Source organism: Brachionichthys hirsutus, chromosome 13 (genome assembly GCF_040956055.1).
Source record: "Brachionichthys hirsutus isolate HB-005 chromosome 13, CSIRO-AGI_Bhir_v1, whole genome shotgun sequence".
NCBI classification, from domain to species: domain Eukaryota; kingdom Metazoa; phylum Chordata; class Actinopteri; order Lophiiformes; family Brachionichthyidae; genus Brachionichthys; species Brachionichthys hirsutus.
This window is the reverse complement of record NC_090909.1, coordinates 12,001,067-12,028,609: the sequence shown is the minus strand read 5'-3', so window position 1 is coordinate 12,028,609 and position 27,543 is coordinate 12,001,067. Positions and strand designations below refer to the sequence as shown.

Genomic DNA, 27,543 nt, shown 5'->3' with positions numbered 1-27,543 from the left:
AACAGCTGCTGCGCCAATAAATATTGAATTCAACCGTTGAATTGTGGGAAATATAGTATTGGTGCGTGTAAAAGATCTGCGGGCTGCCGGCTAACTGTGAGCTGCGGGCAAGTTCTAATAATAAATCAATATCATCCCAGGGGCCATAGAAAACCATGTTGCGGGCCTGATGTGGCCCCCGGGCCTTGACTTTGACATGTGTCTTAGGGCAGCGGTCCCCAACCTTTTTTCTGCCACGGACCGGTTTCATGCCGTGAAATTCTTTCGCGGACGGGGGGGGGGGGGGCGGCGTATAATTAAATTTAAAAAGAGGAATATAATCTTACCAATAAACTTTATATTATGCACTGGCACACACAATATCTACTCACCATAAATTGTGGCCCTTCATGGTTTTTTGTTTCATAAATTCCAGGGTTCTGGTCTCAATGTGCCGAAGCAGTTTTGAACCCTTCATTTCTCGTTAACGGAGCGAATCAGCTGTTAATACCCGAGTTTTAAGTCTTATTCCTGGTTTCTCTTCTTGGAGGTCAACGCCTCCTCTTCTTCCTCCTCTTCTTCCTCCTCAGTTGGACTTTTTTCCTCGGCAAAGAAGCTCTCCAAAGACTTTTGTTTCTTTTAATTAATTTTCGCGAGTTCACGGCTGTTTTTTAGCAACGTATCAAGACGCGATTGTTACGTTGGAGAAAATCCGGTCGTTTTTCAAAATAAAACACCTTTTAGACGCTAATAATCGATACAACGGAAATTGTATACATTAGTTGTTCTTTCTTTGCGGCCCGGTAACAAATGCCTCACGGACCGGTACCGGGCCGCGGCCCGGTGGTTGGGGACCCCCGTCTTAGGGGGTCTGCCGGACCTGGACTTGTCATGAACTTCACCCACTTCCTCACATGACGGTCTAGTCAGCTGGGATCCTTTCTAAACACACCTGGGAGTGTGTTAAAGACATGGTCACAGGTGAAGCTCTGATCAGTGATTGGTTGAATCAATTAAAGGCAAGACTTTTGTTCAAGAAAAATCCAGTTTTTATGTTCTGATTAAATAATAGAACTCAATGAATGATACAAGATACACTATTTTGGTATAACAAACATAATACAGAGACCTTTGCATTTCTGATTCCAAATACAAGTCAAGGTATATAATACAACTTACATAACCCACAAGACTTTCGTCACGGATTGTACGATCAACAAATATCAAGATTATTACCTGAATACAATACAGGAATCCAGCTTTACTAAAAATAAAATCAGGATCAATTCTGTTTCCGACACGAGGTCCAGAAGCTGTTATCGCCCTTCGGGCTGCTGTGCCTATGCAGGACCCTTGACAACAATTTCCCTTTAATTGTCCAGCAAAATCAGTGCCCGAGCACAAAAAAGGTGTTTGTACAGACCGGCGAAGTGTTGCACAAGCCCGTCGGCCGTGCAGCGTTTAAGCCATGGTGTAGCCGTAGCTCCCACAATGCAGTGCGACCAGCAGCCGGTCCCTCAGGACCTCCTGGCTCGGATACTCTGGAATTTTTAGCATGTTGATACTGAAAAAGAAAAAAAAAGCAGAAGTACGATCAAGCAACTGCCACAAGTAGTCATGTTTATCTAGACAGTGGAGGAGCGCCGAAGTGTCAGACGATCCCTAAAGAAGGGCCTTCCGTCATTCAGAGACCTCTGGGGTGAGAGGTGAACTGTCTTCAACCAAACCTAAACAAGTCCAGTTGATTCTTCTTCTCGTGAAGACATGTTCTTGGTATATTTTTACACCAACCATGAAAAGTAAAAGACTGATTTTTGAATCCGTAAATGGCTTTTAATGTTAACGTAATATTTCTTCCTGATCTCATTTTGGATCAGATCCGGCTGAAATTCGGTGGTAACATAAAGGCCTTATTAATAATCCACTGGACGACTACAGCTCCAGCACAGCCACGCTGGCAGAGGTATTCCCATGTGTTATTCCAAGTTTCAAGCTCATTCCAGCTCGCAGCACTCATGTAATCAGGGTTTCGGGCTCGAACCCTATTTGAACAGACAACCGGTAACAAAGAACAGTATCCGACTCACATACTTCGGGTTTATTTAGACCTAAACCAATACGAAGAGTCTTTACCAGGTACTCGAGGTAGGCAGTAGGTTGGAGACGTACGGCACGGCGGCAACAGTGAACTTCTGTAACCCGCTGCCACCCATTAGGTAGGCGAATCCACCATGAGGCACCCTGGAACCGGAGAGAGCTCAACGTCTGAATGCAGCAGGCATTCACCCGCCGTCGCGTGAACGTCTGAATGCAGCAGGCATTCACCCGCCGTCGCGTGAACATCTGAATGCAGCAGGCATTCACACGCCGTCGCGTGAACGTCTGAATGCAGCAGGCATTCACACGCCATCGCGTGAACATCTGAATGCAGCAGGCATTCACCCGCCGTCGCGTGAACGTCTGAATGCAGCAGGCATTCAGACGCCATCGCGTGAACGTCTGAATGCAGCAGGCGTTCAAGCGCCGTCGCGTGAACGTCAGAATGCAGCAGGCGTTCCCCCGCCGTCGCGTGAACGTCTGAATGCAGCAGGCATTCACCCGCCGTCGCGTGAACGTCTGAATGCAGCAGGCATTCACACGCCGTCGCGTGAACGCCTGAATGCAGCAGGCATTCACACGCCGTCGCGTGAACGTCTGAATGCAGCAGGCATTCACCCGCCGTCGCATGAACGTCTGAATGCAGCAGGCATTCACCCGCCGTCGCATGAAGTAACCAGTGGACAAACCTTCCAGTTACAAACTGAAGCAGGAGAATGCGTTCCTCTTGGGTCAGGCTCTTGACCACGTCCCAGAACCACTACAAAGAGAGGTGCAGTAGATTAGCTGACGCGAGGAAGACGAGGCCACAGAGGCCTGATCGTAACAACATGAACAGGATTCTCCTTCGCTTTTAAAGGAGTAAAACTGGAAACATAAATGACATCAGTTCAATCAACGCCACACTTCTTGGGAAAGTGGTTTGTGTTTTTTTCTTTTTGTCCAACACTTAAAAGTGTTGCTATCATAAAAGTGCGACCGTCAAGCATCGGTAACGGTGAGCTTTCTTTTCGTTCCTTTCAAACCAATCAAATAGCTGCAGACGTACGATCCGAGTTACGACCGAGATCGGTTCCGGTCCCCTGGTCACATTTCTTCCTTCAAAACGTTCCAAGTTCTTGATCTCTATGTGCTGAAGCAGTCTTGAGGGTTTCGTTGCTAGCTTGTCTCCACACTTGGGGCTGAGCCAGCCGTAGACAAACCCTTATCTTAAGTCTGACTCCTGGTATTATCTGTTAAGGAAACGTTCTTTTCTTGGAGGTCGTCGGCTCCTCTTCTTCCTCCTCAGGTGGCTTCCCCCCCCCCCCGGCTAATTTCCGCTAGTTTAAGTGCTTATTTTAACGTATCACGTGCCCACAACAAGATATGCATGCGATTGTTACACTGGAGAACATTCTGTCGTTTTTCAAAATAAAAGACCTGTCAGACTCTAATAATCAATACAATGGAAATTCTACAAATGATGTACTGTGTTCTTATTCCGGATGCATGCATGTCTAACCCTCTGCTAGGCGTCGGTGCCAGGCACCATTCATGCCAGGCAGGCGTCGGTCGTAACTTGGACAGTACGTGTGATGGGAGGAGCCTACCTGGACGACTGGATCCTGAGGGTCGTAGCCACTGGTGTACTCTGTGTTGCTGCACCAATCCTGAACATCGATCTCTGGCATCCCCGACAGGAGGAGCTCCTGTTCACACACAAATACTGATCACATAACCTAGAGCACTTTGTCCGAGGCTATGTGGGACGTTGAGCTTGCTGTTTACTGGAGATGGAGAATGCAAGCAGTCATTTTAGAGGGTGACTAACCAATTCATACTCATCAAAAAGCTGGATGAGTGAAACCGGGATGAAGGTGTGGAATCCGTGCAAGAAGGCGTTTATTTGAGGCTGGATGGCTCGCGTCATCCTCAGCTCGGTCACCAGCTGGACGTACTCAGCCTGGGGGGGGGGGGAGAGGGGGGGGGCACGCGCACACATTAAAGTCCTCAGCACACAGAGAACGGGCTCATACAAACCCGTTTTTACAGTTCCTGCTGGACTGTTTTGTATGTTGGTAGACAGTTCCCCCTAAAGGAACCCTGCAGTACTGCACTCGCTAATGTGGCCTCATGTGGGGACCAAAACTGCCACAATTAAAAATAAATATAAATGGGGAAGAAAACGAAAATAAAAAAACATATAAATACATAAATGAAAATATATGTGGAAATAAATACAAAAATATATAAATATAATTAAATATCAATAAATAAATAAAAGCTCTCTGCTCTTATTTATTTTTTTTATGCTGCAGATGAAAAATGTAGCAAAAGTTCTATTCAAATGAGGGGGCGGGTCTTAAGTGTGTCATGGGTTGAACTGTTCTCCTATTGGTTGATCAACAACAAGCAAGTCTCCACGGCTTGCATGGGGAGCTCCAGCGATGGACGACCAACTTGCCCACCGTCACCAGAACTTGTGACTTGAATATTTAGTTGCTCAACAACTTCACACGAGTCCCTGTAAACTCAGAGACTCAGCAAACTATCAGCAACATCCCATAACGAACGGAGACCCATCGAGATTGGAGCCATATTTACTGCCATTGAGAGTCGGGTGGCAACTTCCTCTTGTTGTGGCTGTCGCAGGAGCACCTCGTCGATTTCTGCACAGACATGTTCTGAATACCTGAGACAGTTTAGCATAAACAAACTGCTATGAGAGAACACGTCCATTTTTGAAACTTTCAAAAAGATTTAAATTTAAAGATTGGAAAATGAGGACAAATTCTTACAATTGCATGAAATTGTCCATGTAGAATTAAATTGTTTTTAAATTGCATTATAGAATTAAAGCATGACCATTTCTGTATACAAGACTTGACCGCTTTCGTAATCCACGGTTTGTTGTTGGGATATATTCTGACACGCTTACAGGGTATAACTAGAAAGACAATCAGAGATTGCAGACTCCGCCTCCAAAAGACTATTGGATCTTGTGAGACAGTAAACAGGGCTTCCGGATCAGAGGGGCCAAACCTGCTCTAGCTTGCTGCTCCGGGACGTACTACAAGACTCCTTCTGGACTCTTTTTCCCATCATGCCATTCGTGTCCCTCCCTCTTAAAGTGGCAGTTTACAGCACAGGCACAATTCCAGATGTAAAAATAATTCTAGAATCTGGATCCAGATCCGGATCAACGCCATTCTCGGGGAGGACCGAGCCACGGACAGAACCTTTTAATTTTACAATTTTCAAGTCGATTGGGTTACTAGTTTTTGAGTTATGCGCTCGGACAGACAAACAAACAGACAGACAAACAGACAAACAAACAGAAACAGACAAACAGACAAACGCACCCAATTGCAATACCCTCGCCTCCTCTTCGGCGAGGGTAAAAAGACAATCAGAGATTGCAGACCCTCGCCTCCAATAGACTGTTGGATCTTGTGAGACAGTAAACAGGGCTTCCGGATCAGAGGGGCCAAACCTGCTCTAGCTTGCTGCTCCGGAATGGGGGAAGATACAACTACAACTGTAACATATATGAACTATGAGTGTGCACACCAAATCTGAAGTTTCTAGCTCCAAAACTGAGGTCAGGATGGCCTCCTGAAAAATGCCGATTTTAGAACGAAAATGAGCTCTCAGATCCGGATTGTGATCCGGATCCGGCCGAAATTAGTCCTGGTCATAGACCATGCGTTTTGAAGAAATTAAGAAAAATGTCAAAAAGTGCCCTATCTCGCAATGTTAAAGAATCCTTTAAAAAAATCTAGAATCTGGATCCAGATCCGGATCGACGCCATTCTCGGGGAGGACCGAGCCACGGACAGAACCTTGCTTGTGTAAAAATTTCAAGTTGATTGGGTTACTAGTTTTTGAGTTATGCGCTCGGACATACAAACAGACAAACAGACACAGACAGACAGACAAACAGACAAACAAACAGACAGACAGACAAACGGACCCAATTGCAATACCCTCACCTCCCCTTCGGCGAGGGTAATGAATCAATGGAGGAAGAGGAGGAAGCAAGAAGAAGACCTGCAGCAACTCGTCTCCTGCGATCTGCGACTACGTGCGCGCCGATCTCACCGATACTGTCTAAACCCAAGTGAAGCAAACTAATTAGCTAGCTAACTAGCAAACTAGCTTATCATCATCATCCCGGGTGGACTAACCAAAGAACTCCAACCGCTCAACGTTAAACTGCGTGGGAGCGCTGGATGACAGACGGAGACCACGGTTCCACTCAGAGTGGAAGGCAGCGCAGCGTCACAGTTTGTGAATGGAGTGTAGCTGCTTGGGCTAACTGTCTGCTAGCATTGTGGTTCGAGCCTTCGCAAAAGCCGGCATCATTTCCGAGGCGCCGCACGGCACGGAAAGTGACTCTGACAATGAAGAAAGGGAAGCCGGCATGTTTGATGGAGATCTAGCGCAGCTGTTCAATACAGAAACAGAGGATGAGGACTTTGATGGGTTTGATTAATGACGATTAAAGACGTGAGTACCAAACTCAGTTTGGCTCCTGCTTTATTTTGCGCACCTATGTTTAAAAATACAGAAAAAGCAGCCGTTAATGAGACAGCGCCGAATCACCAGGTGCGTTATATGGTCGTGAAAATACGGTACTATTTAAGAAGATTAGAGAGGAAGAGAGCCAGCGTGGGGGGCAGCAGCAGCAACGTCTCTACAAAGAAACGCGTGGTGCAGAGCCGCACAATGGTGACGTGTAGATCGGATAAATGCGACCTGGCCGTTCAGACTGAAGTCGCAATGCTAAACATCAGATTTAGAACCACGTATCAAACTGGCCTTGAAAAAAATCGGATCTGCGTCGTTCAGACTGTCATAAAAAGATCGGATATCACACAGAGGCAAAACCTCGGGTCACTTCCTCCCGCAGCTGTGGTGACTGACCTTGTTCTCCTGAGTGACCTGGATGCTGGTACCCCCAGGCTTGAGTGGCATCTCTTCCATCGCCCCAAACACGTCAGTCTCCACAGAGAAGGTGAGTTCAAGACCTAAATCGCTGATGTCGTTGTCCAGGATCCACTGAAGGTTCTTGGCATACTCTGGATCAATGGAAGACACGTCCTGATAATTCACAGGGATGCCTGGGAAACACAAACGCACCAACTTAGTGCGAGTAGAGCGCTGGCTCCAGGAAACGATTTACACCGAAGAGAAGACCACCAGTGGGTCGACGGCGGCGCAGGTGGTTGAGCGGGTCGTCCTATGATCAAGAGGTTGGCAGTTCGATTCCCAGCTCTGGCACATGTACACTGTTGTTGTGTTCTTGGGCAAGAGCGAGTGAATGTCGGTGGAGGTCAGGAGGGACGATGGCGCAGATTGGCAGCCAGGGCAGCTGTATCTACCCCAGGGCAGCTGAATCTACCCCAGGGCAGCTACAACAGTAGCTTCACTGTCACAGACTCACCACCACCGAGTGTGGAGTGAATGAATAATGCACGAGTCGAGCGCTCTGAGTTTGAGTTTCTCGTAGAAAGCGCTATATATATATATTTCATCCCGTATTGGCCCAATGGCTTACCCAGTATGTGTTTGTAGAAGGAGCGAGTGAAGTAGATATTGACCAGCTGTCGGTGGTAGAGAGCGAGGCCCAGGATATGACCTGCAAACCGGAAGTAGTTGAGGTGGTCCGGGTTCACTGATGAGTTGCTGTTGGGTTGGAAGGTGGTGCCTACAGAGAAACGTACACAGATTGTGTCATTCTGCATGAATAATGTCTACTATGCTTGAATGCTGTCAGAGGAAATATCCTGGACCATCAGCTGACTGCGTGAACAGCGCGTAGTCAGGGTTGATGATCTCGTTAGACAGGACGTCGAACCATTCCCGGACCACGCCCTGGCCCTGAAGCACAGGAAGCAGACCCGAAGAAGCACACCTCATTGCTGTGGATTCAGCTGATGGCCGAAACACGACTTATTACTGAGAGAAATCCAAGAAATTCACCATGCCCTCCTCGCCATGGAAACGAACAGCAATGCCCTGCTTCAACTTCTCATTGGTGGACTTGGATACCATCTCACAGCTACTCCTGAAGATGGCTTCTGTGAGAGATACCGAAGAGTTCTTCGTTGTTTTTTTAATTAAAAGGCGGAGGCTGCTGCCCCAGACAAGGCAGCGCCGCTTCCACATCATGTATCGGTCCCCTAATAACGTGGCCCTCATAATGAGGTGTCATCAGCATACAAAAACTCCAGTTCTTTTACATCTACAGATGTTACATCAGACTAAACACTTTGCATTGAAGGCATTCAATGGTACTCGCTGTTACATCCTACAATGTGGAAAACAATAGAATAAGCTAAATCCACATTCCTACACGGAACTAAAGTTGCAGAGGAAGTTCTTCTCTCTCACGAGCGTTAACTTAGCGTGGCGAGTACTGCGACAGCGAGGCTGCGTTTCAAAGGCTCTAACCCCCCTGGCCCCTGCTTGTGGGTTTTTTATAGTGAGCTACATGTTGATCTTGTGTTCTACATATTATAATGGTAAAAAAAACAACAACAAAAAACTCGCGTTAGAATGAAAGCCCAGTATGTCGTTTTGCTCACTTTGACCTCATTCATCTCAGCTAATCTGCCACCTGTAGCGATTGCTAGTGAAGCGTTGGAAACTGATGCTCAAGAGTTTCTCGGTCCGATGCCGCCTGGAGAGGTCAGACAGTGATTCGTGGTACCTCTGTGGATGAGCAGGATGTCGCTGTCATTGACCGGACGATGGACCATGTCTGAGTCCGGCTGGTTGGCCAGCAGATGCTCGTAGAACCACTCGCAGCGATCCTTGAAGGGCTGAGAGGAGGACAGACGCTCATACCCCGCCACACAGAGCTTCCCCGCACTAATCGCCTCTCTTCTGTGTCGCTAATGGTCCCACTGTGGATTTCTCAGTCCAAGGCAGGGGTGTCAAACTCATTTTCTCCGAGGGCCACACCAGCATTAAGGTTGCCAGTTGTAACCGTAACACAGTGTAAATGTAACTAAATTTAATGTAAAATAAATATAACTACTCCTTAACATGCTGCTAAATAACTGTATTTATTACTTATTACTACTACATACTTAATTTAGTTGCAAACATTACATCTGGATAGCTTAGTGCTGTAATTTCCGCCGCCGAGGCGAGGTGGAGGTTATGTAATCGCCGGCGTCTGTTAGCAAGATAACATAAAACGTTCTGGACGGACCTCGATGAAATTTTGAGGAAACGTAGGGAACGTTACCAGGAACAGACGGTTACATTTTGATCCAGAAGAGATCGACCAACAAGCAAACGTCAAGTAAATAATATGAAAAAGTAAATAAAGATTATCATCACACACAAGTTATGACATTAACTTTGTTCAAAACTCTAACTTTAGCTGGGAAGCCAAAGCGTCCCCAAACAGGAGGCCTTAGTGAGGTGGGCGGGGCTTCCAGCTCAGGCACTTCAATTTGCCAGGATGCCATTAGCCACGCCTGCGAGCTTCCAGCACGCCTCTCTCTCAGTCAATGGTGTCCGACACTCAGAGGCGTCCGTGCGGAAACTCGCCCAGGACTTTAGTTCCGCACGGAGCGCTTAGATCGCGCCAGTAATAAATGTAATGAGAAAATATGCATAAAACCAAAAAGGTCCAATGTATTACGTGAACCGTTACACCCCCAATATATATATATATATACACATACATATACACACACATTTACCTGGCCCTTAATGATATGCATGAATCGTGACATCAACTCTGGACACTCTAGGAGGAAGTGGAAATGATCAAAGATGATCTTTGGGTTCCTGAAAACAGACAGGAATACAGAGACAACAAAGAGACCAAAGTGGAAACCAAATTGAGAGGAAAGAAGATCAATAATGGGTCAACAAGGTTGACGTGTAGCAGCGGACTCACCTCGTAACAAAACACTTGAGAACCTCGTCATGCTTGCAGACAAACTCAATGAAGCAAGGGGATGTGATTCTGCGTGAGGAGAAAAGGAGGCGAAGAGTGAGAACAAATCTGGAACCTGTGCAATGAAAATGATGCGACATATGAAAACATCAATGGAGAAAGAAACAGACAGCAAAGCAGGTCCTTCCTGCAGGAAAACCGGCAACCGGCCTCTCGCGGCTGCTCGTCTCGAGCACGGAGGGCAGCGAGCATCGCGTCTTCATTCTGCAGTTTAGTGCGGGGTCAGGAAGTGCCATTTGTGCCCAGCAGAGGACGCTGTCGAAAAGCGATGACGAGAAAGCCTCGACTGACGGAATCGATTTTGAGTGGGTTCTCTCCGGGTTCTCCGGCTTCCTCCCGCCAAAAAGCTATTGAGCTATTTCAAAACATTGTGCAGACACGTTTCAAACTGATCGCCGAGTGTGACTCTGATTTGTTTTTGTCTGCTCCTGCTCCGTCTCGCTATCGCTTCCCTATCCATCTCCTTGTTTTTGACTCGCCTCCAACCTGCCATTCTCTCTCTCTCTCTCGCTCTCTCTCTCTCTCCAGCCGGTCAGACAGATGGCCGTCCACCATGAGTCTTAGGTTCTGTCCAAGGTTTCTGCCCGTTAAAGGGAAGTTTTTTCTTGCCTCCGTCTCCAAAGTTCTTGCTCTTGTGGGTCAAGTTGGGTTCTGTGTTTCCCTGCTAATCCTGTAAAGTGCCTTGAGATGACTTCCTGTTGTGATCTGGAGTTATAGAAATAAAACTGAATTGAATTGAATATTTATTGTTCGATTGAGGGCTTTTCTCAGCAATTTTTCAAAGAGATTAAAAAAGAGATTAATTATTTAATTCCAGATCATAATTAATTAATCGCCCAAACTTTTTTAATCTCCTGACAGCACTAAAAATATTATGTAAAAATAAAAATATATGTCAAGTAAAAATGTGGGATAAATAAAGAGAACCTTTAACTAACTTACTTAACTTTTTAACTTAACTACGAGGCCAACTCAAATGTATTCTGGTACTACACAACTAAATCCTGATATGGATGCTGTGTGACACCTGATGTCTGCACACTGACCCTTGTGGCATCTGACAGGAGCAGCACATGTAGAAAGCCTGGATCACAGCGCTGAGACGACTGGCTGTCATGGAGATAACATCCTCCCCGATGGGGCACACTTCAGTTTCCATGACGATCTGAGGGTCCAACAATGGGCTCAGCATTGTTGTAGATCCGGCGCGGTCAACCTCGCGCTGCTTAAGGAGCAGAGAAGCGATCTCGCTGCCAGAGGAGGAGGGGCTACTTCTGTTCCTGGTGAGCTCTGTGGAGATGAGCATCAGCCACTCATCCAGCGAGTGCCACAGCAGCTCCAGCGGCTGCAGAGAGACAGGCAGCACGGGAGAGGGGCACTGGATGAAAAGAGAGCAAACGTGTGACCTGAGGGGGGGGGCGGTGCTGGTAGCAAATCAGAGTACCCAGGCAGACACGGGGAGAGCCTAGAAACTGCACAGAAAGGTGGAATCAAATCAAAGGCCTTCCAGCTGGGCCACCGCGCTGCGTTTGACATACGCGAGTTTGCGTACAGAGTTTGAGTTTGGAATTACATGCAAGGCGTCAGAGCGGACATATTTCAGGCTTCTTTTAACAATCCAGAATGTACTTACATAAATTGTCTGGAACGTGTAAACGTGTACATAAGGTTATTTATGAAAGCAAGCTGAAATACCAGACTTTTCAAAACGACTTTTCTTTCATTTTCTAATCTGAAGTTAAAAAGCTGCTAGAATTCAACAATATTGTCAAATTGTTGGAAATACTAAACAAAACGTCAAAATGCAGCGTAACGTGTTGGACAAAGTCCCGACTTCAATGGACACAAAGACACGCCAAAGATTTAATTTGGGGATCAAGTCGGATTTTTTTGTTTTTTATTTGGTTGTGAGATTTTTTTGGTGATTTATTTAAAACAAAAAGCAAAAATCAGTGAAACAATTATTTAAATGCTCGAAAAAGCTGTTTAACAAAATAAATAAAATACACAGAATAAATAAAAATAAAACAATGACACTTGCGGGAAATTTATTTTTTTCTTCCAGACTCAAAAATAGACTTTTCATGTGTAAGTTTAATATTTATTTATATATTTATTCTACCACCCCCCCCCCCCCCCCCTCCAGTTTAACTCCCAATACTTTGCACTGAATTCTAAAGTCATTCATCGTTTACTTCCTGTGCTCAAATTGTTTGTCTTTGCCGTCTCCTTTGTGGCTCTTCTTACAACACGTAAATGCCGTGCAGTCCGTGCAGCTTCTACTAACCTTGAAGATCTGGCTCCTGGGGGTCTTGTTTCCGTTGTAGCTCGTGTCGCTGCCGTAGTTCGGCGATGACGGCCCAATGGAGAACACATGGCAGAAGATCCGAACGATCCTCAGCAAGCTCTTCATCTGAGCTTCGTAGCTACTGGACAGGCTGGCGGACAGACAGACAGACGAGAGGGACAACATTCAACACACCGGCGCAGCTGAGATGGGCTGTGTGAGACCCCCCCCCTCCTTACCTGAGGAGTTTGTGCCCGTTAGTGGTGGCCACTTCGGCCAGACTCGTCAACATTCGGTGGTAATTGCTGTCGCTCTGCTGAGAGACGTGCTCCAGCACCTGCCTGAGCTGCAGACACACAAGCACGCACCAACAGAGGTGCACGTTTCACAAGCACGCATCAACAGAGGTGCACGTTTCACAAGCACGCATCAACAGAGGTGCACGTTTCACAAGCACGCATCAACAGAGGTGCACATTTCACAAGCACGCACCAACAGAGGTGCACGTTTCACAAGCACGCATCAACAGAGGTGCACATTTCACAAGCACGCATCAACAGAGGTGCATGTTTCACAAGCACGCACCAACAGAGGTGCATGTTTCACAAGCACGCATCAACAGAGGTGCATGTTTCACAAGCACGCATCAACAGAGGTGCACATTTCACAAGCACGCATCAACAGAGGTGCATGTTTCACAAGCACGCATCAACAGAGGTGCACATTTCACAAGCACGCACCAACAGAGGTGCACATTTCACAAGCACGCACCAACAGAGGTGCACGTTTCACAAGCACGCACCAACAGAGGTGCACAATTCACAAGCACGCACCAACAGAGGTGCACGTTTCACAAGCACGCATCAACAGAGGTGCACGTTTCACAAGCACGCACCAACAGAGGTGCACGTTTCACAAGCACGCACCAACAGAGGTGCACGTTTCACAAGCACGCACCAACAGAGGTGCACATTTCACAAGCACGCATCAACAGAGGTGCACGTTTCACAAGCACGCATCGACAGAGGCGCACACTTCACAAGCACGCATCGACAGAGGTGCACAATTCACAAGCACGCATCAACAGAGGCGCACAAAGCGCTCATACCATGCTCTCCCTCAGTTCGTTATTCTGAGTCATCTGGATGAGGGTCTGGAAAAGTCTGCCGTGATGCTGGATGAGGATCTCGCAGGTTTCTCCGTAGCCGCCCTGGATCGCCCACACAGGGATGACAGGACCTGAGATGACTCAGCACAAACTCAGCAGCACGCCGTCAGAGTCCGGCTCGGCCCACGGCAGCTTCAAAGACGTGCCTGGTGCTGCCGTTTGACAGCGTGAACCTGCGTTTACACGGACAGAAGTTCTCTCATCCAACCAGGGTTCGGATTAATATCATGATCGGATGCACCGTGTTCAAAATATTGATCCGATTAGGACTTGCGTGTTCATGCGTCACACTTTCGATCTGAATAATGATTTTGATGTGCGCAATTTTCCAAAATACACCAGAAACAGTAGAAGAAGAAAACGTAGCGACTATCAATCGGATTATCAATCATCATAAACCGCCCCTTTCAATCAGAATAAAACCTTGATCGGGTCAGACTAATCAGATTTGGGTGCTGACATGAAGCATCTTTATCCCGATCAGGCTTTTAGTCTGATTAAATGTGTCCATGTAAACGCAGCCAGTGACACACGGCAGGGTTTTATTTGCATGCTCCTCTCGAGACGACGTGCTGCACCGTCTCAGGTGATCCCATGAAGCACCAGATGTGAACAGACCTGGACACAGATGTGGTGAAACCGTTACCTGGACGCAGAGATCCAGAGGAGTGACTCCGTTCCGGTCGGCGAGATACTTGGCCCCCCGCGAGAGCAGGATCTGTGCCGTGTCTCTTTGGCCATGGCTGCAGAATGACACACGTTTCGGCGCTACTTTATTGTGGGTCGTCGTCGTCGTGCGCTCACACACGCACACACACACACACACACACACTGTGGTGAATATAAACGAGGTGCAAACCATGAATCACCTGCAGGCAAAGTAGAGAGGCGTGGCTCCAGAGACGTTCGGCCGGTTAATGTCAGCGCCGCTGTCCAGAAGGCACAGCACCGTCTGGGCAGACACGACACGGAAGCGTCAGACGCGGGGGGGCATTTCTCATTTCTCATAGTCCGTAAATTCCGGACTATAAGGCGCACCGGTATATAAGCCGCACCCACTGATTTTTCCTTAAAAATTGCTATTTTGAACATATATAAGCCGCAGGTGTTTACCGGTATATTGAATAAATAATCTTTACAAAGGCTTTATCGAAACACGGCTTGTAACAAAATAAAAAAATTAATGGTAAACAGTAAAAAAGTGCCAAAAAAAACTTGCTACGGGTACGATTCAGAGTGAATAAAGCCAAAAAATTTAAGGACACGAGAAAAGCTAAACTTGGAGAGCATCGCCCCTGTCTTACAGTCTGACTGTTTTGGTTGTTTAAGCCGATTTAACCTGAACTGTAAACTAAAAAGTTACGTTGTTTCATTTGACCCGTTCGGCAATCTTATTGGTTTAGTGAAAACGGGGAAAATCCATATATAAGCCGCACCGGTATATAAGCCGCAAGGTTCATAGCATGGGAAAAAAGTCGCGGCTTATAGTCCGGTACATGATAATCATGTCTATACATGGTGTAGCACACACTCCATGCATATCCGTTCAGGCCAGCACTCGTTGCCTCGGCGAGACGGTCTCGGGTCCACATCCTGTGTGGACCGAGTGTGTTCTCAGCCGGGACCGGCCCAACCGGGCTTCGGTGAACTGATCGCTCCAAATCAACCTCAGGTGTGAGTGCTTGTCTGTCTGTGTGTGGCCCCATGACGCGCTGGCGACGTGTCCAGGGTGTACCCTGCCTCTGGCCCGTAGTCAGCCGAGATAGACAGCCGCCACCCGCAGGGCGGATAAAGGGGTTGTGGACGGGACGATTGAGGTTGTTCCACACCCGAAGGTGTGGAACACGCCCTGAATGCAATTACAGGATGAGCTCTGGACCCGTTAACCCTTTAATTAGGGAATCTTGAGTACACGTTGGGGTTGCTCACAGTTTTGTGTCCATTCTGGCAGGCGACGTGGAGCGCCGTCTGCCCCATGGAGTCTTCCACGTCCACATTGGACACATGCTGGACCAGATCGTGGAGGAGCTCTGTCCGCCCGTTCACCGCCAGCCAGTGGATCTGCAGCACAGGAGCGCACGGACAGTCACGACTCTGTGTGCAGGAGGTGACTGTTTGAAGACGTTCAGAGCCAGAGGAGCACATTCCACTCACCGCCGTCAGTCCCTCGTTGTTACAGATGTTGACATCAGCATTATATTCCAGCAGTCTGCCCATGCACTTCTTCTGTCTGAGAGCAGGGATGCAGAAAGGTGTATCAGCACCGTCACGCGTTACTACGTTACTACTGCTAAACATACCGGTAACTATTCTTTAGTGTTTGTTTTTTTATACTAGTATTTAATAAAGTATCAAGATAAGTACCAAGCATCAGAAACATTTATATACAGGAGTCCCTCGATATAATGCGGTTCATCTTCCGCGACTTCGCTGCTTCGCGGAGTTTTTTAGTGCAATTTCAGATTTTATTTTTGCACTTGAACGCGCCTTGAAACGGTGCAAGGATCAACCTCGTAGGTTGATCATTAAAATTAAATTCGTTATTTCTAAAAGCTATCATGTTTATTTGTTAAGCGTTTGTTTAATAGCGCTCTTATTCTCTGTGTAAAAAGAGGCTTTTATTTTGTAGGAGCATAAACGTCACGTCCCTTTTGGGTTTTGTTTCTTCCTGTTGATACATGTAGCCGCTGCCGTTCCGCTGTGCTAAGCTATCCAATAAAGCAGCATGAGAGGCTAAAGACAGCACGAGTAGAATATTTGTTCTTCTGCACTCCAAGCGGCTCTTTCCTCGACCTGCACGCCTTAACATTATTAACAGGAAAACGTTTACTGTACGTACTATATATTTATATTTCTCAAACAAATGTTTAGTTCTGAAAAGGTTTTGATCTTTGGTTTCATTCTATAATACTGAAACAATCTATTTAGATTAATGCCTGCCTGTTAAATGTGTATAAAGTGTGTGGTGAGGGGTTTTACAGCCTTAAAACATTTATGTACATGTATAATAATTGTAAAAAAATAAAGATCACTACATTGCGGATTTCACTTATTGCGGGTTGTTTTTAGAACGTAACCCCCGCGGAAAATTATTATTATACTGCAGCCCTGTACGTTCCTTTTTAGGTATATGAAATAAACTCACTGGAGCAAATGCCCTTGAACTTAAAAGTGAACACATCAGCATATAAGCAGAGGCCATGAGGGTCATACCCGTTCCTCGCAGCGAGGTGCAGCGGGGTACAGCCTGAGATGTCCTGGTAGTTTGGGTTGGCTCCTCTCTTCAGCAGCAGAACCAGACACTCCACAGAACCACAACTGCACAGATGGAAAGATTTGAAGACCTTTTCTGACACAGTTTTCCCTTTTTGATTCAATAATAGTATTCTGATAACCGGCTCGTTTTTTTTAAACTGTGGCATACTACTGTAGTTTATATCTATGCCATACAGTCTTTATAACCGTCATAATTAATCTCCATTCCTCCATCTTTTTTCACATTTTTAGCTCATTTGTCGGAATAATCGTACATAAAATCGCTTAGAGGTGTTACTGTATATAAAGCAGAGAGCCATACCAAAATGGAATATCGGATTAATTAAGCTTATCGTAACCATACTATAACTTATGCACTGATGTCGTAGCTATTGTGCCCACTTTTGCTTGGAATTTGGCTTCATAGGCCAATTCAAAAAGTGTGGGGCGCTAGAGAACAAAGGAGGACGAGTCCAATGGGGATTTGGGTCAGCAGCGGTAGCACAGGGATACTTCCAGGGTGCGATGACTCATAAAGAGGAACGGAATCTTACTTGGCAGCAATATGCAGCAGACTCCTCTTCACCCGTCCGAAGGCGTAGTTCACATCAAACTTGGAGTTCAGCAGTAATTCTGTTACGGACCTTTACCAAACATTATGGAGCAAACAGAAACGACACAGGACAGCGAAGCAGCCGTTATCAACATTGTTCAGGTGGAGCACGTACTTGTGTCTATCTGAAAATCGGGTGTGGTCAGGAGCAGCGTCATTTATAACAACTGGCCTAATGCCTGCTATTTAAAGAGCAACTTATTCAAATCAGTGTAAAAGAAGAAAAGATGAACACAAATAGAAACACATCCCTGCCATGTTTATGAAATGTATTTCTGGCATCAAATTCTATTTTTCTGTTTCAACATTTTGTTTTGCTATTTTGAGCTACATTTCAACAATTTAGAAATCACGGCAAACGGTTTTTAACTCTATTGTAAACTCTATTGTAACTCTATTGTAACTCTATTGTAAACTCTATTGTAACTCTATTGTAAACTCTATTGTAACTCTATTGTAAACTCTATTGTAAACTCTGTTGTAAACTATTGTAAACTCTATTGTTAACTCTATTGTTAACTCTATTGTAACTCTATTGTAAACTCTATTGTAAACTCTGTTGTAAACTATTGTAAACTCCATTGTTAACTCTATTGTTAACTCTATTGTTAACCCTATTGTTAACTCTATTGTTAACTCTATTGTTAACTCTATTGTTAACTCTATTGTTAACTCTATTGTAAACTATGCACACCTTTCTAGTCTTTGATGCTTACCTGTGCTGATCAGCCATCACCATCGGCATCAGTGTGTAAACGGCAGTCTCGTTATCTGAGGAGACAGAAGAGAAATAATAGACACACACCCGGCAGACGTAAAAAAAGAATATATATATACACACACATATATACACTGCAAAACAACTGAAATGAAATTGAGTCTATTCCATTTTGCTGTGGGCAAAAGGCAGGTACACACAGACAGACAAGCACAAGTTCCAGGTTCTTGTCTTTCATTCCAGGTTCTTGTCCTTTATTCCAGGTTCTTGTCCTTTATTCCAGGTTCTTGTCCTTTATTCCAGGTTCTTGTCTTTTATTCCAGGTTCTTGTCCTTTATTCCAGGTTCTTGTCTTTCATTCCAGGTTCTTGTCCTTTATTCCAGGTTCTTGTCTTTCATTCCAGGTTCTTGTCCTTTATTCCAGGTTCTTGTCCTTTATTCCAGGTTCTTGTCTTTTATTCCAGGTTCTTGTCCTTTATTCCAGGTTCTTGTCTTTCATTCCAGGTTCTTGTCCTTTATTCCAGGTTCTTGTCTTTTATTCCAGGTTCTTGGTCTCTATGTCCTGCAGCACTTTTGAACGCTGCATTGCCTCCTTGGCGGAGTCGGCTGCAGATAAACCCGAGTTTTACGTCTGACTCCTGGTTGGTCTGTTAAGAGAAGCTTTCTTTTCTTGGAGGTCGTCGGCTCCTCTCCTTCCTCCTCGGTTGGCCTTTCCCCCTTTGGCTCTCGGTTGGCTCTCCAAAGACGTTTATTTTTGTACTCATTTTCGCTCAGTAACGGCTTCATGTTTTGAGTAACGCATCACGTGAGCAAGAAGATTCACAGGCGGTTTTATGTCGGAGAAAATCAAAATCAAACACCTGTAAAGAGTCTAATAATGAATACAATGGAAATGCCTCCGGACCGGTACCGGTCCTAAGTACAGGTGGTGGTAACTTCCACAACATAATTTAATTGCATGCCGACAGAACAATAGGATTGCACAACAATTAGTTTTATAGTACTATACTGATCACATTAAGCCTCATCAGAGACAACGCATATTAAACTGATCTGCAGGGGTTTACGATTGCCTGGGGCGTAGCCCCACCCTCAGGGGTGGGACTGAGACGAGTGGACTCAGACACTGGGACACCCACGAGTAACATGCCCGAACCTCCTCAACAACTTCTATCTGAATTGTTGTACTTGAATTATTGTTTATATAAACGTCTAAACTTTGCCAACCGGGGAGCGTTAGGGAACTCGAACATTGCGCAGGTCATAACTTGAATAGTACCTGTAACATTTCTCCAGCTTTCCCCAGGTCTGTGAACAGCTTTGTCATCTGAATGAATTCCAGCGTTAAAACATATTTAGGAACTAACTATTCTCACAAATAAATTGTCATTATTATTGCAGAGCGAGAAAAGTACCACATGTACATGAATCCGTTATAAAGGGAATTGTTCCCAACCCCAGTTGAGAATTTTAGACACCATCCCAAGTAATGTGTACTTTAATTTTTTTTTTTTTGATGGTGTCTTCATTCGATCGCCTGCCAATAGAAATCCAAGAAGAGAGATGGAGAATGCGGAAGTCTGAAGTATTGTAATACCTGGACATACGAGTATAATTCATTCCTGGACCGAGGACGTGACTCAAAGCACTCAAATAAATGTTTCCCATATGAAATAACTGAAAACAATTTAATCCGTTTTGACGTCTAAAAACACTCAAACCAGCGCTAATACCACTGGAAGAAACATCTGTAACTGCTATATAGATACACTCATAATAAATGATATGCAGTATTACTGTAATATAAAATGTGATTTTATTGAGATTAATTTACGGAGCGCTAACAGCGGTGAGGAGGGGGACAGTTGGACGGGACCAGTGGCGTCGTTAGGCCTATTTTAGGGGGGCTTCAGCTTCAGCCCCCCTAAAATATTCTTAAGCCCCCCTAAATAATTTTGGGTTGTTTTATAAAAAAAAATCTTTTCTTTTTTTTTTTTTGTTCAGTGACCAAAAAATGCCGACATATTCTATTAAAACCGCCAGAATATATGTTTAAAGACATGTAACCTGCCATTATTTACTTAAATCTGATCATGAATCAGTTTCCCCTCACTTCATGGCGTAAGGTAGAGAACCCGTTCCACCTGTTCCTATAGAGAATGCCCAATCACTGAAACTCCAGTCCAGGTTTTCCCTGCGACCGCGCTAATTCAGAATCAGAAGTGGTTTATTGTCAGTGAGGGTTCACAGACTAGGAACGTTTCTCGGTGAAGTCGTGCTGCATGTAACAGTAATGACAAAATACAAAATACAAAATACAAAATACAAAAACCACACAAGTACACACGCATCAGCAGCCACTGTCGGTCCCTGCAGCGTGTTTGGCGCAAACGTTTTTATTATTTTATTATATTTCCGCCTCCGGACATATCGATGTACTGCCGCGCCAAACCACGTCATCGCGCGTCTTTTCCTGTGTTCGCGTCTCGAAGCAAAACGTTGCTCGCGCCTCGGAACGTTCGTATGTCGAGGTATTGACGGTCTGCGCGGGGTGAGCGTCGAACACCGTGACCGTGGAGACCCACGCTGGGAACGCAGTCTCAGCTCACGCGCACGGCGCCGTGGCGGATCGCGGGTCTGCGCGACGGCGTCCGACACGTGGACGCGCCGTGTTTCTGCGTGTTTAGAAGCGGCTCCGGTTACCTTCCGGTAGCTCCACGGTCCTCGCCCTGCGGAGGGAACGGGTCAGCCGGTTGAGCTGCTCCATTGCCCGTTCCATCATAGGCGACGGGCACGCCGGGCTAAGCCGAGGGAACGAAGCCTCGCGCGGGGGTTGACGCGCTCCGGGTGGGGCGATGTTCCAGGGCGCAGTCCATAAACACGGGCAGGGGGGCGGCTCCAGGTTCACTGCCCTGTTCAGCCTGTTACTTCCGGGTGTGATGGCACGAGATCGCTATGCACTGTGGGTAATGGAGTGGTTTATTTTTCAAGGTCTACAAATCGATCTATGCACGATTAATCATCTCAAACGGATCACACTGAAAGAAAGAGGGATGAAAAAAAGTATTCAAATGAAACGGATTGATGGATGCGTGCGTGTCTGTGTGTGCGTGTGTGTGCGTGCGTGTGTGTGCGTGTCTGTGTGTGCGTGTCCGTGTGCGTGTGTGTGTGCGCGTGTGTCTGTGTGTGTGTGTGCGTGTGTGTGTGTCCGTGTGCGTGTCCGTGCGTGTGTGTGTGTGTGTCTGTGTGCGTGTGTGTGTGTCCGTGTGCGTGTCCGTGCGTGTGTGTGTGTGTCTGTGTGTGTCTGTGTGTGTGTGTGTGGGTGACCTGGTCCCTTCCTGCAGGATTTGTTTGGGGTGTTTATTTGTACTTTAGACCACCTTGAATTAATCAGAATCGTCGCAGCCACGGTGGCACAGTGGTTAGCGCCGTTGCCTCACAGCAAGAAGGTCGCAGGTTAAAATCCAACTTGGGTGGACTTTTCTGTGAGGAGTTTGCATGTTCTCCCTGTGTCTCTCCGGGTTCTCTCCGGGTTCTCTCCGGGTTCTCCGGCTTCCTCCCACCACCAAAAACATGCAACTTCGGTCCAGGTCCTTATTGAAAGAGAGAATTAATTCTCGATTGGCTTACCTGGTTGAATAAAGGTTAAATACAGCGGCTCACATCGGTGCAGATTTCTCTCTGCGGTCTCTAACCTGCAGTTTTAATGACGCTGTTGTGTAAAATCTTTCCGTTCTATTGCGCAGAAACAAAACAGATCACAGAGGTCACACATAGAGGTCACACACATCATCCTCACCGCCATCATCTCAGAACCGGCCGGCCCAAACGCAACAACTCGACAAAGCACCAAGGCCTCACACCTCTGCTGCCGGCGGCAGGTGGACCTCGGTGCGGATCATAACAAAGAGATGATGCGGAGAAGGACGAGGAGATTCATCCCCGGTGCCTCGGAGAACAATGGAGCGGACAGGAAGCGAAGAGGAACAGGACATCCCTAACGCCGCCGCGTCTCAGCTAGTTAGTGTTAGTTAACTAGTTAGTAACGTATGAGTTAAGCACCGGGAGGAGGAACTAATAAATATGGTTCCATTTGAACTAATACTGGTTCCATGAAATCACTGCCGGTCCCTTTTTTTTGGACTCTAAAGGAAGCCAGATGCAATTTGTTTAACACTCTTTATAATATTTATAATATAAATCTGTCCATCTCTCTGTTAACAACATAACTCGAAGCGTTACGGACGGTCTCTGAGAGCTTTTCTAGTTATGTCCATGTGAAGATGCGTCTGCAGAGACAGAAGAGGAAGCGCCTGGTCTCACGCACACGCACGCACACACACGCACGCACACACTCTCTCTCCCGCTGCATGACTTCATGAGACTTTGTGTGTGATTTAATGAGCGCTCCACATGGAGACCCGGTCATGTTGACGTGAAGGAATGGACGTGTGAAGCCCAGAGCTGCTGTGAATGATCCTCATGCAGGAACAGACTGGAGGACATTTGTCCACCGGAATCCATCGGGTCCAAGTGGGTTTTATTAAGGGGAGATCGGCCTTGCGCTTTTTAGCGCTCGTTTGTAGCAGCATTTGTTCCTCCATCAACTGCGCCCACGTACAAAATGACAGAACCCACGAGAACCGGCGGATCGCGCGTCTGGAGCCGGAACCTCCTCAAACACCACGTCGATCAGCTGATCGGAGGAAACACACGCACGTCACAAGAGGCCCCAAAATAAATGTTACATCAATTCAGATCATGTTCTTCGTTTTGTTTTTTTATTGTACAATGTCTGGTTCATTTAAGGGTATTGCGGGGTGGCCGGAACCATCGTGGGGGTCTCCCCCCCCCCTCACATTCAATTTAGAAACACGCAGAACGCAGGTATTGAAACACCTGTGGAAATCATGAGCATTGGCGTGCAGCAGTGTTACGCGTTGTCGTTGACAACCAGCGTATAAGTTGGTCAAGTTCAAAGCGTCAGTTGGTGGCGGAGGAATATGGAGCTGTCGAACCTGCAGACTCTCATTGTTGTCCAGAGAAGCAGAGAGTCAAGTCGCACAGCAGGAGAGAGAAAGAAGAGAGAGATGGAGCCAAACACACAACATGAGTGGTGAGTGATCCCTGCAGGAACGAGGATGTGCGTCGGTACGCGCGGCTCGATGGAAGCGGGAAAAGTCTGTTGAAACTTGTGCAAGTGGCGGAGGATCCCGGTGCTGATCAGAAGTGATCGGATTCACTTTCACCACATCATACGCGCAATATTGTTCAAAAACGAGGTGCAAAGTGAAACGTTTGGCTGCAGGAGGTTAAACCGGCTTGACGGTCAATATTTGAACAACTTCGTTTTGGATGTTATTAATTGTGGATCAATAAGAGTTTATTTAGATAAAAACACTTCCTGTCCTCCTGAGCAGTTTATCCAGGACAACGTTTCAGTCCAAACATTAACGCTGTCCCATGAATGAGCTAACGTTGATGTGTGTTGCCGGTTGCAGCAGCAACGCGCCCAAAGACAACCTCAGATATGAGACTGAGCAGTCGGACAGGATTTCCCTGGAGGAGCAACTAAAACTGCTGATTGAGTCCATGGAGGAGGATCCGGGCACAGCGTCACCCAGCAGTGACCCACCAGAGGCGTGCCCCCCGGGGAACGTCCCAAACGCGGTCCCGTTACCCCCCTGCTGCTCCACAGCACATGCCGGACCAGCGGGGTGGACAGAACCTCCCGACACCGGAGACGTCCTGGAACGCTCCACAGTTTGCTCCTCTACAAACTGTAAGTCCAGCCCCAATTCATTTTCTCCTTCTACTTCAATGTAAATGTTTAAGGGGGGGTGACCCAGGTGCCACCTTGGAAGCTCATCTAAGCACCATGTTCTGCTCATGCATGCAGGTTCAGAACCTCCCAGTGAACATCCCTGCCTGCATGGACCAGCACCGGCAGTTTGTCGGAATGCTGTAAGTGCCGGACAGAATGAAAGCAGCCGCTGACGGTCTCACGCTGCTTCTGTGATCTAACGCTTGTCTCGTCTCTGAAGGAACGGAGAACCGCTCTACGTTCTCCCACAGCCCGTGTTCTGCCAGTACGGCGCTCCTCCTCCAGATGGAGCCTCCAAATCCGAGACGCTACGGTGAGTTTCCTCCAGAACGTTTCATCCTGGCATTAAGAATGAGCTAACGTTGAATGTGTGTGTTGCAACAACAACCTCAGATACGAGACTGAGCAGTCGGACCGTCCGGACCCACGGAACCGGAGTGAGGACAGGACTTCCCTGGAGGAAGTAATGGACCTGCTGATTGACTACGTGGAGAAGGACCCTCTCTTTGCTGCAAAGCTGGAAGAGTTGTGTGACGAACACGTGAAGAACACTCAGTCCAGCATGGATCCGTCTGCTGCTCCTCCACAAACGGAACGCCCGGCCCCAAACACCTCCAAACGGTGAGTTCCCTCTCTCTGGGCACGTTCATCCTGAATGGACTCTTCTACCAACACACGTTGTGAATCACTCTGTTGACTTGGGCGCCCTAAATGTGTGACAGGATTCGTACCTCCAGCAATCTGAAGGACGGCCGTTCATACGTGAAGAAGCCTCCAAACGCCTTCATGCTGTTCCTGAGGGAGCAACGGCCTTTTGTGGACCCCAGCATCAGACGCCTGGGGAGCGGCGCCGTGAACGCAGCGCTGGGGCGGCAGGTAAGACGTTTAGTTTAGGACGTTTGGGACGCTCACATTTCATCAGTTTCGTCTAACAGCGAAATACGCTGCAGAAATGAAAGCCACGGTTTGGACAGAGGCTCCGTCTGCATCCATGCGTTTATAGCGCTGAGCAGAGATGAATCGTTTCCTGTGTTCGCTGCATCATCGCTGCATCATCGCTGCATCATCGCTGCGTCATCGCTGCATCATCGCTGCATCATCGCTGCGTCATCGCTGCATCATCGCTGCATCATCGCTGCATCATCGCTGCGTCATCGCTGCATCATCGCTGCATCATCGCTGCATCATCGCTGCATCAGCGCTGCATCATCGCTGCATCATCGCTGCATCATCGCTGCGTCATCGCTGCATCATCGCTGCAACATCGCTGCATCATCGCTGCATCAGCGCTGCATCATCGCTGCATCATCGCTGCATCATCGCTGCATCATCGCTGCGTCATCGCTGCATCATCGCTGCGTCATCGCTGCATCAGCGCTGCATCATCGCTGCGTCATCGCTGCATCATCGCTGCGTCATCGCTGCATCATCGCTGCGTCATCGCTGCATCATCGCTGCGTCATCGCTGCATCAGCGCTGCGTCATCGCTGCGTCATCGCTGCGTCATCGCTGCATCATCGCTGCGTCATCGCTGCATCATCGCTGCGTCATCGCTGCGTCATCGCTGCGTCATCGCTGCGTCATCGCTGCGTCATCGCTGCGTCATCGCTGCGTCATCGCTGCGTCATCGCTGCGTCATCGCTGCGTCATCGCTGCATCATCGCTGCGTCATCGCTGCGTCATCGCTGCGTCATCGCTGCATCATCGCTGCATCATCGTTGCGTGTGCTAGTGTGTGTTCCGCGTTATGACCCACTGTGTGTGTTTGTCATCCGTCCACAGTGGAAGTCGCTGTCACTGGAGGAGCAAAATCAATTCTACGCTCAAGCCGACAGAGAAAGATTACTGCACCTGCAGCAGCACCCAGAATGGACGGGAAGAAATAACTACGTGAGTATATAGCGTCACCACGACGACAACATCGGCTCACACACACGGGTCGTCTGAGCCGAGATCTCACTGGACTTCATGTTTGTGTGCAGGGCAAGAAAAGGAAGAGAGAGAGGCAGGGAGTGGCACAGAGCAAGATGCAGAGAGTGGAGTGACCACAGTCTTTAAGCAGATGTAATTCATCTGCCTGACCACCTGTATATATTCTTTATTGTTATGTAATAAAATATTTTTTTCTTAAAAATCATTTGAAATATTTTTTTTTGTTAAATGTTTCAAATCTGGATTTTCCCATTTACTTATAATGGAGGATATGCATTCAAATTCACTCAGCAAAACTCCCGGTCATAAAGGGGTCCGAGATGCGCCATCATGAAAAATGTCTTCTGGATCTGATCCGGAATGAGGTCAGGAAAAATATAACAAGTCCATTTATTGATTCAGAAATCAGTTAGAAATACACATCAACACCCGATTCACTTTTACATTTCGTGGTAAAGATGCCGAGAACAATTTAGAACCTTTTGGTGACGATCCAGAGCATCCAGGAATGTTTAAATACATGACCGGTTTATTTATTTATTGTACCTTGGTGGAGTTTTTAGCGTGCTTTCCTACTTATTATTATTGATCCCTACTCAGGAAACACAGTTGCTCTTTCCAGACATTAAACTGGAATGATTCTAGCTGAGCTCAGATTTACTGTTGATGTTATTTAAGGCTTTATCTTGGGAGCCAAGCTCTTCCTCCACCCTGTTTGTGTTCATCTACTGATGCACCCCCCCGGCCCCATTCCTAAACCACCATCCACTGCTCAAATACCAGTCTGATCCAGCCCTCCCAGTTCCTATAAGGGAGATGGAGCAACTCCGTGACTCAGACGTAAAGATGGGGACTCATGACAGAAGGCGTGGTCCCGTTTTTAATCAACATGCCTCATTTCGTCTGCAGTAAACACACACACACACACACACACACACACACACACACACCAAAAAATGTTTCCACACTCAGAGGCTTAGCTGAAAATATGCTCACATTTTTGAAGAATGTTAAATAAACAGAATTAGGGTTTTTTTCTTTTTATATTTGGTTTTATTTTGTTAATTCATGTTGAATTGTTTTACTATGAGGTGAAACTTTGTCATCCGTCTTTGTCCATCTTTCTTTCTGCCCCACATCTTGTGTGCGTTGCTGCTGTTGCGTTTTGTTGGCTGGACTAATGATCAGGAGACGCAGGAGGGAGCCAGAATGGAATAGCTGTTGCTTTCATCTTCCAATCTGTGATCTACATTAAGATTTATGTGTTTATATTATTACTAGCTCCAGTCCTGGATCCAAACGACTCCCCTCATCGAGCCTCTGAATCACCGGAAGACAACAACACATCTGGCCTGGCGCGCTCCTGCCGTGCGTAAACGCTGCTATACTGTAGAAACTCCCTCATTGGCTGACGCCGTGACGCATTTAGCCCTGATTGGCCCAAAGTTTTGGATTTGATCCGAAGTGCCGACATTCTGGAGGTCCCATATAAACGACGAGCGCACGGCTCCGGAGCTCCGACTGAGAGGACCCGCACCGTGCTCGCTGCGTGCTCGCTACCCATGTGGAAGGTGACCGCCCTCATCGACTGAAACCTCGTGGTGGCGCAGTCCCTGGACGGTCTGTGGATGTCCTGCGTGGCGCAGAGCACCGGCCAGATGCAGTGCAAAGTCCACGACTCCCTGCTGGCTCTGCCGCAGGACCTGCAGACG

General features: G+C 47.0%; 1 protein-coding gene across 1 annotated transcript; it reads right to left on the bottom strand.

Moving 5' to 3' along the window:
* Positions 1–1,028: 1,028 nt before the first annotated feature.
* Positions 1,029–20,863, bottom strand: hace1 (HECT domain and ankyrin repeat containing E3 ubiquitin protein ligase 1). Its single transcript, XM_068746931.1, has 24 exons — positions 20,780–20,863; positions 18,076–18,130; positions 17,301–17,390; positions 16,705–16,809; positions 15,646–15,721; positions 15,421–15,552; positions 14,361–14,443; positions 14,138–14,234; positions 13,432–13,533; positions 12,563–12,669; positions 12,324–12,474; positions 11,083–11,381; positions 9,977–10,045; positions 9,777–9,864; positions 8,771–8,882; positions 8,041–8,138; positions 7,851–7,938; positions 7,616–7,765; positions 6,982–7,178; positions 3,887–4,018; positions 3,666–3,764; positions 2,767–2,836; positions 2,113–2,227; positions 1,029–1,543 (listed from the first exon to the last, which is right to left on the bottom strand). The coding sequence occupies exons 1-24, from the start codon at positions 20,856–20,858 to the stop codon at positions 1,441–1,443; spliced, it is 2,697 nt and encodes an 898-aa protein (XP_068603032.1). The 5' UTR covers positions 20,859–20,863; the 3' UTR covers positions 1,029–1,440.
* Positions 20,864–27,543: the final 6,680 nt, after the last annotated feature.